This window comes from Trypanosoma melophagium, assembly GCF_022059095.1.
Source record: "Trypanosoma melophagium isolate St. Kilda chromosome Unknown ctg10segment3, whole genome shotgun sequence".
Taxonomy (NCBI): Eukaryota; Euglenozoa; class Kinetoplastea; order Trypanosomatida; family Trypanosomatidae; genus Trypanosoma; species Trypanosoma melophagium.
Window position 1 is genome coordinate 292,561 of NW_027125136.1, and position 12,837 is coordinate 305,397.

At 41.5% G+C, this 12,837-nt stretch overlaps 5 protein-coding genes across 5 annotated transcripts; all 5 read right to left on the bottom strand.

Moving 5' to 3' along the window:
• Window positions 1–173: 173 nt before the first annotated feature.
• LSM04_003398 (uncharacterized protein) lies at window positions 174–1,634 on the bottom strand (the record flags this gene model as incomplete). Its single annotated transcript, XM_067337451.1, has 1 exon — window positions 174–1,634. The coding sequence occupies one exon, from the start codon at window positions 1,632–1,634 to the stop codon at window positions 174–176; it is 1,461 nt and encodes a 486-aa protein (XP_067194718.1).
• Window positions 1,635–3,192: 1,558 nt separating this feature from the next.
• Window positions 3,193–4,866, bottom strand: LSM04_002827 (uncharacterized protein; the record flags this gene model as incomplete). The annotated part of the gene is made up of 1 exon (XM_067337463.1): window positions 3,193–4,866. The coding sequence occupies one exon, from the start codon at window positions 4,864–4,866 to the stop codon at window positions 3,193–3,195; it is 1,674 nt and encodes a 557-aa protein (XP_067194710.1).
• Window positions 4,867–5,326: 460 nt separating this feature from the next.
• LSM04_005441 (Rad1/Rec1/Rad17) lies at window positions 5,327–6,256 on the bottom strand (the record flags this gene model as incomplete). The annotated part of the gene is made up of 1 exon (XM_067337474.1): window positions 5,327–6,256. The coding sequence occupies one exon, from the start codon at window positions 6,254–6,256 to the stop codon at window positions 5,327–5,329; it is 930 nt and encodes a 309-aa protein (XP_067194751.1).
• Window positions 6,257–6,808: 552 nt separating this feature from the next.
• On the bottom strand, window positions 6,809–10,099 carry LSM04_005913 (uncharacterized protein; the record flags this gene model as incomplete). Its single annotated transcript, XM_067337485.1, has 1 exon — window positions 6,809–10,099. One exon carries the CDS (start codon window positions 10,097–10,099, stop codon window positions 6,809–6,811), a length of 3,291 nt encoding a protein of 1,096 aa, XP_067194761.1.
• Window positions 10,100–11,508: 1,409 nt separating this feature from the next.
• LSM04_008788 (uncharacterized protein) lies at window positions 11,509–12,627 on the bottom strand (the record flags this gene model as incomplete). The annotated part of the gene is made up of 1 exon (XM_067337497.1): window positions 11,509–12,627. One exon carries the CDS (start codon window positions 12,625–12,627, stop codon window positions 11,509–11,511), a length of 1,119 nt encoding a protein of 372 aa, XP_067194806.1.
• Window positions 12,628–12,837: the final 210 nt, after the last annotated feature.

Sequence of the window (12,837 nt, forward strand, 5' to 3'; positions counted from 1 at the left end):
AATAATAATAATAATAATAATAATAATAATAATAATAAATAATAATAATAAAAGGATAGAAACAAAACCATATATACACCTTTAGTGGATATTCATATTATATGTAGTGACTTACATTACACTCAAGATGTCATATAGGGAGAAGTACGACATTAAAAAAAAACTGTGATGTTTCAACAACTCCCATTTCCCACCGCATCTCGTGAATCACCTCCATATGGCACAGAGGCATCAAACCCAAAATGTAACATGTGACAATTTCGCAGTTCACGATTTCTATTACGTTTCCTACGACTCTGCGATTGTGCTTCAGCTGCATGTTGTTCCCGTAATGTTTTTCTTACACTTCGAATAGCATCCTCATCAGCTTGATGCGGAATCCAAACAGTTTTTGAGGCGGCGGTTATAGTCTCTCTATCTGGAATTGTTAGATCACGCACCCTAAGTACCATAGGTGAAGGATTTAACCACCAAGAGGGAACAGGAATACCCTCAGTGATATTGTTCTCACTATGTTTTTTCTGTTCTTCACCTTCCTCTTTTTCCTCACTTATTCCACTACTCCAGAGTAAGGGATCATTAATACAAATATCATCTGGTAATGAAACTTCTGGTAACGACTCTCTTCCTATCATTACTCCAGGCATTGTGGTATTTTCATCCAAAACTTCTATAGGAAGAAGTGTCTCTCTATCATCTACAAAAAGAGATAACGTCACTTTCCCTCTTGTTTGCGCCTTAATATTTATAAAACTACGACGACCACTACTTAGGTTTGATGAAGCTTTTACTCGTACTTCAATAGGCAAAATACCTGAAGAATTACCGGTAGGTTGACCCAATGATACCCGTAAGTTTGGAGGTTTATCTGCAACTGATGATTCCATTCCTGATACATTCATAGATCTTTCCACAATAACCATCACACGTTCACCCACATTAAGCCGAGTGGGAATAGCGTTCTTTCCACGCATAGGCACTCCTCGGCGTGTATATAACATGAATTGAGCCATAACACCAATAGGAAGATCCACATGACCTGTAGGTCCATCACCGCATAAAATATTATCGGATTCTTCTTCACGTAAAAACGCACTCAAAGCCTCACCATGACCAGAGGCACCACGTCTCCCTTTAGCCAAACGAGTCTCACGTGATTTTACGTAATTATCGGGGAAGTAATAAAGCATTCCACGTTGTTGAGCTTCTTTTAAAAGAGGCTCTGGAAGTATAACCTGATCAGTGTGCAAAGCCACACACCCCTCCTCTTCTTGTACAGTAGAAGGAGACTGTAGCAATTTTGCAAGTTCCTGAAGGTTTCGTAATTCCGGTCTTCTACAAATAATGACAAGTTCTTCATTTTTTTCAGCCTCAGCATTATCAAGAGGTTTCGTGGAAATATCTGACGACGATGAAGAGCGATAATAAACTTCAATACTCTGATTACTACAGAGTCCCGACTCCATAAACTCCACCCAGGACCGAGGAAACCGTTGCAATGAGGCTCCCCGTGGAATTAAGTAGTCCAGCTGAGCGAGTGTATACTCAACATTAGAGTGAGTGGAAAGGAACTGAAGAAGTTCATAGTGCTTTGTAATCTGTGCACTATTAAGGATATCACTTAACTGACTCATGGTAAATTACCACCAGCACCAAACAAAACTTCTTCAACTTCTTTTACAAATTACAAAAAAAAAAACGCTGGACAACAAATAAGGTGAATTATTCATACCAACAAAGCAAAAAACACTTTTTTTTTTTGCACAAATTGGTTAAACAAAAAACAAACTCTCATACAGACAAAAAATAAACCAGGTAACGAATAATAGAAACAAAAACATTTTTAGACATCTGAAACAACAATTTCCCTTATGATGACTCTTGGGCACTTAAATTGGGATATTTCCGCATAGAACAGTGCGTGAAATCCCACTCAACAGACCCTCGTGATGTTCACCCATGGGAGTAGGGGTGAAAAGAAAGAAGGGGAGGGAAGAAGGATAGTTAAACACCACAACTAATCATAATGGCATGGAATTAAAGAGAGGAGACGGTCATTGGGATGTTCTTCTGCATCAATTTGTGTGCATGCTGCACACATCTGTGGAGGACAAGTTCATCCAATATGAAATCATGAGGAATAAGCAAGAATCCCCTAAAAAAGCGGAAAAACAGGAATAGAGAGGCCCCAGGTTGATCAAACACAGCCCAACCAAGCAAGGAGGAAACACAGTGAGGGTGAAACAGACCACCCCCATTGGGATCGCCCCCTCACGCAATGAATGACCACGTGTGTGGTCCTCACACCGCAGACTCGGTGCCACACCGTCAGCGCAGTTCCCGGCAGCAACAGCACTGCCACAACTGCCCTCGCGGCTCTGTAGCTCCTGCTGCTGCCACTACTGCCATCCTAGTGCCGTTGGCACGGCTACCCAAAACACTAAAAAAATAAAGAAAGAGAGGAGAAAAGGGAGGAAGTGCGGGAGGAAACAAAGGCCCAAGACGCTACAAGAAGGGTCAGCGACCAAATAACAAAAGAACAAGACAGGTAAATACAGGTAAATACGGAAATCAGAATATACAGGAAAACCTTGTTATTTTTGCCCTAAATAACAGTAGCTGTGCACATAGAAAAAAAGACCTCAATATCAGTAACGGTGCGCATGAAGAGAACACTATAAGAAGAATTATTAAAGAGAAAGGAGTAGTATCGTGTCTATTGTTAAAATGCAAAAACAAAACAAAAAAAGACTTTGCTTGTATTTTCATCCAAATATATAGATATATAAGCACATATTTTTTTTTTCCAAATGAAAAAAAGGTAGTAGAAGAAAGGAAATAGAAAAAGAAAACCACTGTAACACGTTTTACTGCACTTGTCACACAATATCATTGTTGCCATCATTTTTATTACATTCTAAAATTATATGCCGGTCACAGTGGAAAGTGGTACGCGGCACTGCATAAATGCAAAAAAATAAAAAATAAATAAATATTATTATCTCGCTACCTCTATTTAAGTCTGTGTAGCGTTTTAACTTCGCTAGCGTAGCATGGTCCATTAATAGAACCAGGATATTAGGATCCCCCAAATACCGGGCTCCCAGACTGAGGCGAGAGTCCTCCTTCTCCACGAGCACTTCTTTGCGGTTGGAAGCCACCACGGCCAGAAAGACTCAGTTTCGGTTGAAATCAATTGGGTCCATCATTCATTTGCGGTTGGAAACCACCACGGCCACGCATGCTCATTTGCCTTTGAAGCCCATTAGGTCCATCATTCATTTGCGGTTGGAAGCCACCACGGCCACGCATGCTCATTTGCCTTTGAACCACATTAGGTCCATCATTCATTTGCGGTTGGAAGCCACCACGGCCACGCATGCTCATTTGCCTTTGAACCACATTAGGTCCATCATTCATTTGCGGTTGGAAGCCACCACGGCCACGCATGCTCATTTGCCTTTGAACCACATTAGGTCCATCATTCATTTGCGGTTGGAAGCCACCACGGCCACGCATGCTCATTTGCCTTTGAACCACATTAGGTCCATCATTCATTTGCGGTTGGAAGCCACCACGGCCACGCATGCTCATTTGCCTTTGAAGCCCATTAGGTCCATCATTCATTTGCGGTTGGAAGCCACCACGGCCACGCATGCTCATTTGCCTTTGAACCACATTAGGTCCATCATTCATTTGCGGTTGGAAGCCACCACGGCCACGCATGCTCATTTGCCTTTGAAGCCCATTAGGTCCATCATTCATTTGCGGTTGGAAGCCACCACGGCCACGCATGCTCATTTGCCTTTGAACCACATTAGGTCCATCATTCATTTGCGGTTGGAAGCCACCACGGCCACGCATGCTCATTTGCCTTTGAAGCCCATTAGGTCCATCATTCATTTGCGGTTGGAAGCCACCACAGCCACGCATGCTCATTTGCCTTTGGAAGCCGCCGTCACCAAAACTGTCATTCCACCCGAACCCAGCTGCCCCGCTGGCTCGGAAACTCCCATTACAGCGTTGACTGGCGCTACGACCAAGGCCGAGCTCCGATTGTGTGGGAATGCGACTGAGATTTTCTTCATGCAAAATCTCCTCCACCTTCTTTTTCTCCTGCTCCTCTTGTTGTTTCTTGCGACAGCAGCAATATACAATAAGAATGGCAACCACAATAAGAACAACACCAATAGCAATGAGAAGTCCAGCCCACCATGGAAACCTGCTGCGACTTATATTTCGAATAATATAGCCATTCTCATCAGTTGCGGGCGCTGTTGCCTCTTCAGAAGCGGTAAACTCATAGGACTCACAGATCCACGATGAGTATAGTTTGTCTCGTAACTCGTTCATCCAGGATCCGTTTACCATCATTTTCGGGATGACGTTCTCTTGGCGTCGAAAAAAGGCAGTCGGCATAACCCCTTTTATAAAGTTCTGGTACATCCCAGGAACGGCTTCGGTGTGGTCCACCCCCTTATAGACAGTGCCGTACAAAAACGTAGATTTGTCGGCTGGCGTTCCGTTCATAAGCCCGGCAGTGAAGATCCAACCACACCTCTCGCCCGAGCATGAAGCGAAGGGATTCCAGCCGCCAATGGCGGCCTCTGTGAAGCCAGCCTTCGAAAGGGTACTGAATGCAGACGTTTGGAAGCTCTCCTTCATGGGCATCATGGTGTGAGCTCCACTTTGCGACGGACAGTAACCCGCAAACCGGGCGCTTACTGGGATATCGGCAGTAACGGCGGTGTAGCGTACATCATATGCCTCGGCGAATAATGATATGCACAGCGCTGCAGCGACCACAGTACAGCGGTATACGATGGAGACCACAGATGTGGAAGTTACTTGTGTCCCCAAAGACATATTTGTATTACAGTGATTGTCGGGCTTAACGCACAAAATAGCAATTTGCTGCTTGTTATTAATTAATCTGCCTAGAGTTCTTCTCCTTGTCGATTATTTCGAAAATCAGCAAATAAGAAAGGGGGAAAAAGGCAAAAGATACTTCGTACTCTGGATATCATCTCTCACTATAAGTAATACATAGGCAAAAGGATTGTAAAAATCACATTAGTAGTGCACATCGGTTGCCAAAAGCATATTCTGTCAATTCTATGGAAGCACATGAAACACAGTTATATATATATATATATATATATATATATACAACTCACACTTTTTTTTTGGTTTAGGGGGGCAAGTAGAATCAGAAAAGTTTCATCACGAAAACCATCACCTTCAATCAATAAAGAAGTAAAACTTTGCTATATTGGCAAACAACAGAATGTAAAAACAAACAAAAATAAATAAATAATTGTTCCTTTTATTCGTCGTATAGGTCGCAAAGAGGTGACACCACAACATTCACGGTCACCGCAATGTCATGATCCCGTGTTGTGTGTACCACACTGAGCTGACGTTCTTCGTTAATCTGAAACAGAAGCCGCTCAAACCCACCAAACATTGGTTGCTGTCCCCCTCCCCCACCACTACCACTGCTGCCGCCGAAAACTCCGATATTTCCCAACGGATGATCAGCGTTTGACCCGGACATACGCAATAACTTCCCACCAGCCCGTACTCCGCAGGCTAGTGCCAAGTGCGATCGCAACACGCGGGTCTGTGCATATTTGCCCTCTGCAAGTGTGTACAAAATCACCTCTACATTGCGCCGCATCTGAACAGTCACCGCCCCGTACGGACCACCCTCGCCGCGGAGTGTCACGCCGTCTTGGGGATCCAACACCACCACCACCTGTGGGCATTGCGCCACTACCAGGTCCTCAATAACATCCCGGGCAACATCACCCAGCAGTGTTAACTTGTTCACCACCCGGGTATTACTAAAATGTAGATCTAGCAGGTGATCCTTCACTGGGCGTGTGACAAGCGTAGACTGCAGAACGCAATCACCATCGGTGATTTCAACTAGTAGCTTTGCATCACCCATGGGATATGCTAATACAATGCGGGCAAGAGTCACGGTAGATAAGAGAGATGGGCCGCCAAGGAGCAGTGCATCACGCAGAGATGCAAGATGAACCATGAAACGTGCATCTGTAGCGGAATATTCAGAGAAAATTGCTCTAGGAAGCGTTGCGGTGGCAGTTATACTCCGATCAGATCCTTCAACGTGTAGTACTACAACATTATCCGAGAAGGCAACAGTGGCCCATGAATCTTTGGTGATGGTTAGAACGGCCAATGCCTTTAGAAGAAGATGGGGATGAGCCACACGGCAGTAGACTGACATGAAATCAATATCTATTTTTTCTCTTTCTCTGTAGTTCCTTTTTTTTCTTTTTTATATTCCTTTACTTGCAGTTCCTTCTACAGCTCCTGTAAGTGAAGTGTGTAATAAAATAGAGAGAGAGTGTGTGAAAGAGAGAATCACAAACCCAAATACATTGGTTATTTATGCCCAAAACATGGAAAAAAGGGAGCTAAAATATGTTTAAAAGATATTATACATAAATAGATAAGTACATATTGCAAAAATCTGCAAACATACAGACGTTAACAAATGGATATATTTCTCCATAACAATACACCTTGTGTACACGTTATTACATTAATACAAACAGATAAAAAAAAGACAGATGGATAGATAGACAACCAAAAAATTACGAATGCTTAACATAGGTTTGCATCGCTTGCACTTTATTATCCCTGAATAAATCCAAGGTACGTCGATTAAAAAGTCCTAGAAATGAAAAAATGGCAATTTAAGTAACAAAAGAAAAAAAAAATTCACCAGAATTAAGAAAAAGAAAAACATCAATTCCAAAGGTTAATAATAACAATATTATGCCTTTTTACTGGAACCTAACACTCGATGCGGTTTCACTACAAAATGTTCAAGCACTTCTGCCATAGATTCTCTCTCAGGCGTATGAACCGGTCTCCATCGACTAGGCCATCTACACAAATGCGGTGGAAGATCTTTACTATCCACATTCGTGAGTTCATTAACATGCTTTGTATCACGTTCCCATACCTTTGGTACATCTCTCTCCGTCACCACGTATCCATGCAACTCTCTCGTTTGTTTGACTATTTGAAACCGAATAAAGTGTTTATATCCCTCTATTTGGAAAGAAGAATAAGCCGCATCGTACAAAAAATCAAAAAAGTATACGGAAACAAACAGAAATAAACCAATAACAAATGATACAAGTGGTGTAACTAAAATCCAATAAATTAATAATAAATGCAGATAATATAAAGCTATATGTGCACGATCGGTCGTTTGCGAAAAACTTCCTGTTTCATTCATACTAACATGTTCTGAAAGGTATGCAAAATTCTCTACAACATCTAAACTTCGCAATAAAAGAGAAGAAGCTTCAACTAATATACTTCCATACGCTGCATGTTGCAATTTTTTTATACCAGATGAAAGTATATGACCTTCACCTATCATTGATATAGTATGATTCAGGACTGCGTCAGTAGAGTTACGCATTTGAATCTCCATCATACTTCCCCATATTTCTTTTCCCGATATAAGCAGATGCTTATTTTTCATGTAGACAATAGTTCCATGTACCATTGCAAGCATTCCAGTAGAACATAGTACTATAAGTATTGTCCAGTGTGCTGAATAAATAGCACGAAAGACTATTCTTCTTCTGTCAGCACCAGCAGAAAAGAATACTGCAAAGAAGAAGATAACAAGAATAAGGGATACATAGGCTTTATTAAATGTAAAAACGAAAAGTTCTAATGTCAAATCAATGACACCTGCGGCAAATTGGGAAATTTCTGTAACTCCTTGCATACGTTTATCTTGCATAGTAAGTGGTAATGCAGACATTATAAGACCAAAGGAAAAAAATCCAGCAATAACGTCAAATTTCCAATTAATAAGACGAAAACCAATAAGTCGAGGAAGTATAGATGTCAATTCATTTCTTGCTGGAAATGCTGATGATCTTCTATATTCTGTACCTTGTGAAATAACTCGATCATTACGAGCACCATGTAAAAAAGCTCCTCCACCTCCACTAACAACAAGTGTAGGAGCTTCAGAAAGTGCATCAGCAGGAGTATGACGTGAATAATTATGAATATCCCCACATATTCGCATTCTTAAACGTGTACCAAGTGCTTCAACAACTTTATTTAATTGAGGTTGCATAGGTGATCTGTGTCCTCTTTTCATAGCTTCATATATCCATGCGGGTTCATGACATGTCAGAATAACACATGACCCTTCATCAAGATTTTTATCAATAAAATCAATAAAATAATTTCGTTGTGCAGAGTCAATATCAGCTGTACTTCCAGTGTCTCCACATATTAGATACCAATTAAGAGGAAGTACTAAAACAAAAAAAGAACTTCTTTGAGGCATAAACCATCCTCCTATCCAAGATTCGTCTTCGATATATTTTTTAAAAGTTACAAGTCCATCTAACCAATCATGATTGCCAGGAATAGCGAACAAAAGTGGTGTGCTACGTAAAATTTCTTCAGTGCTGTAAGATCCTCCTCTTAAACTTCGTCGACGCAGCATACTTTCTACTTTTGGAGCAGAAAGCATACAAATATGTGCGACATCCTTATCTAACTTGCTACGAATTACTATTTCTTCTTCATCTCTCATTAATTCTCGTAGTTCCTTGGAACCTCGAAGTGCATCATCATAGGGTTCTATTAACCGTGTTTGATACGTTTCATCTGTAGGGTTTGGGTAAGCCAAATCCCCTCCTATTATCACAAAAGAACTACGTGGGAGATAATGATAATCTGCAGGTTTATAATCATCTAACATAAGTGTAACACCCGGTCCTCTTTTCTGTGTTAACATTCCAGGTGTTGAAGAACGGCGCATAGGTGGTGGTAAAGAAGGTGTACGAACTAACATGGTTGACTGCCGCTCTCTAGAAACTCCTTCAACTCGTCGTTTTCTCCGTTTTGCTCGTGTTTCCTTTGATGGTAATACTAACACCGGTTGTGCTAGTAAACGAGCCATCTCATAAGTGGAGTTAAATCCATCTCCAACGTCTCCAATAAAATCAAACCATACATCACAGCCTTGATCCACCACAGAAGTATCAGATGATCCAGTATCACCAGTACATAAACGACCCAAATGATCAGACTCATTTGGAGAAGAAGGTGTACCGAGTTTATTCACGAATGAAAGATAAAAAACCTTAGGAGTAGCATGCAGTTCTACACCACGTTGATCAAAGGTTAGAAAATTTAGTAAAGCGCTCAAAACTGCCTGCAATGCTGTACCGGCAATAAATGTTGAAAACCATGGAACCATTCCAGGACGGTTTACTGGACACATACCAGATAAACGAAGTTCTAACTCTTCTGATGAAGCAGCAAAACTCGATTTAGATCGATCCCTAAAATTCATACATTTTATTTGCTTTTTTTTGCTAATCCGAAGCGGTTTAGGCTCTAATTCTCTCCAGTCTCCACTACTTTTAGCAGCAGGAAAAACATCAAAAGCCTCCTTTCGCAAATTAAACTCCTCACTCCATAATAAACCACGAAGTGGATCAAATCCACGAAGCTTCTTATACTGGTAATCCAAAGTAATAAAAAGAACATTTAATATACTTAACATAATTAATGTTAATAACGGAGCCTGCCCTGCTGATACTGGACAAAACAGCTCTACTGCAAATCTCACCGATAATGGCCAAATGCGTTCTTGCAATTGCATACAATATCCATAATGTACAGTTGAAAACAAAGCAAGTAATAGAGCATTCAAAAGTAGAATAGCCACAGTAGATCCATATGTTAAACGTAAATGCCATGCACGTTTTCTCTTATGTACATATAAGATCATAAGAGTAGCTATACTAAAGGTAGGGAAAAATACTGTAGCCACAACATCGATACTAACGTTCGACCCTCCTGAATTTGAACGCCTAGTTTGATAAAAAATAGGACCAGCATGAAAAAACAATACCACCACACCGAACCAAGCTTGAAGAACTTTCGTTACCTGGGCATACCAATCCGCACGACTATTAGCGTGTACACGAAATGGTGCATGGAACAAATACATCCAAGAGAAAAATACTACATACCCAATAGTCCATTTGACATCAGAACCAAGCAACTGCATATACGAAGCAAGGAAGCTAATATACCCTTCCAAACGACCGTAAGAAAACATCAGTACACCTTGAAATACGACAACTAATAGAAAAAAAAAAAGATAGAACAAAGTTAAAACAGAAAAAAAAGCAAAGAAAGAAACTAGCTCACAAGCAAATCAATAAAAACAAAAACGTTTTTAGACATCTGAAACAACAATTTCCCTTATGATGACTCTTGGGCACTTAAATTGGGATATTTCCGCATAGAACAGTGCGTGAAATCCCACTCAACAGACCCTCGTGATGTTCACCCATGGGAGTAGGGGTGAAAAGAAAGAAGGGGAGGGAAGAAGGATAGTTAAACACCACAACTAATCATAATGGCATGGAATTAAAGAGAGGAGACGGTCATTGGGATGTTCTTCTGCATCAATTTGTGTGCATGCTGCACACATCTGTGGAGGACAAGTTCATCCAATATGAAATCATGAGGAATAAGCAAGAATCCCCTAAAAAAGCGGAAAAACAGGAATAGAGAGGCCCCAGGTTGATCAAACACAGCCCAACCAAGCAAGGAGGAAACACAGTGAGGGTGAAACAGACCACCCCCATTGGGATCGCCCCTCACGCAATGAATGACCACGTGTGTGGTCCTCACACCGCAGACTCGGTGCCACACCGTCAGCGCAGTTCCCGGCAGCAACAGCACTGCCACAACTGCCCTCGCGGCTCTGTAGCTCCTGCTGCTGCCACTACTGCCATCCTAGTGCCGTTGGCACGGCTACCCAAAACACTAAAAAAATAAAGAAAGAGAGGAGAAAAGGGAGGAAGTGCGGGAGGAAACAAAGGCCCAAGACGCTACAAGAAGGGTCAGCGACCAAATAACAAAAGAACAAGACAGGTAAATACGGAAATCAGAATATACAGGAAAACCTTGTTATTTTTGCCCTAACTACCAGTAGCTGTGCACATTAGAAAAAAAGATATAATGAAGGGATAAAAACAATGCATATATTCTCTACTTCCCTTAAAAAGACACTTCATACAAACAGAGGAAAAAAATACAAAAAACAGTTGTCATTGGGACGCACTAATGAATACACATCACTTCTCATTATTAGTACTGACAGCAATACCTAAAGTAATGGCGGTGCTGTATATTTGCTTCCTTTACTATCAATTCAATGACAATCTTCTAATAGCGTAATAATAATAATAATAATAATAATAATAATAATAATAATAATAATAATAAGAATAATGTGTTGTATTTTTTTACCAATTTTTTGCACAATAAACGATGTATTTGCCGCACCACGTGTGAGTATAAGAAAATAGTGGAAACAATGAGAAAAATGTTATTCTTTCTTATCTCAAAACCACTGTGGTTTGACATTGATATTCGTTCCTTGGAAGAACAAATGCGAATGAAGATTTAGTAACCAACTGGAGGAGGGTGCCCAGCAGGAGGATATACACCTTGGGGAGGATAACCTTCAGGGGGATATACAGCCTGGTTACCGTACGCATCCTGTGGGGGCATTGGAGGTGACCCATGGTACTGATCACCTTCAGCGTACTGATTCATAAAGGGATTGCCACCTTCAACAGCGTCATTATCAACATAGTTATCGTTGTTGTAAGCACTGCCACGCCGCCCAATACCAGCGGCTCCGCTGCCTTGATAGTCGTTTGGATAGTCATCTCCACGGTATGCGCTACCACCAGTACGATTCATGAAAAGCTGCGATTGTGTGGGAATGCGACTGAGATTTTCTTCATTTTTCGATTCAGCTTCAATCTCCTTCTCTTCCTGCTCCTCTTGTTGTTTCTTGCGACAGCAGCAATATACAATAAGAATGGCAACCACAATAAGAACAACACCAATAGCAATGAGAAGTCCAGCCCACCATGGAAATTTAGGGGGTTTTTGCTTAACAACAAAGCCATTCTCATCAGTTGCGGGTGCTGTTGCCTCTTCAGAAGCGGTAAACTCATAGGACTCACAGATCCACGATGAGTATAGTTTGTCTCGTAACTCGTTCATCCAGGATCCGTTTACCATCATTTTCGGGATGACGTTCTCTTGGCGTCGAAAAAAGGCAGTCGGCATAACCCCTTTTATAAAGTTCTGGTACATCCCAGGAACGGCTTCGGTGTGGTCCACCCCCTTATAGACAGTGCCGTACAAAAACGTAGATTTGTCGGCTGGCGTTCCGTTCATAAGCCCGGCAGTGAAGATCCAACCACACCTCTCGCCCGAGCATGAAGCGAAGGGATTCCAGCCGCCAATGGCGGCCTCTGTGAAGCCAGCCTTCGAAAGGGTACTGAATGCAGACGTTTGGAAGCTCTCCTTCATGGGCATCATGGTGTGAGCTCCACTTTGCGACGGACAGTAACCCGCAAACCGGGCGCTTACTGGGATATCGGCAGTAACGGCGGTGTAGCGTACATCATATGCCTCGGCGAATAATGATATGCACAGCACTGCAGCGACCACAGTACAGCGGTATACGATGGAGACCACAGATGTGGAAGTTACTTGTGTTTTCATAGCTTTTAAGCTATAAATAGTATCCTAAATTTAAAGAGTATAGAAAATAACAAAATGTACAAAATAAGAACAAAAAATGAGTTCACAACACGGAAAACAGTAGGTGCAGGTAATTTCAAGGAGTCGAAGAGAGAAAGCACATACATTACCACAATAATCACACACAAACACAGACACAGAGAGAGAGAGAGATACCAGCACCACGACAAC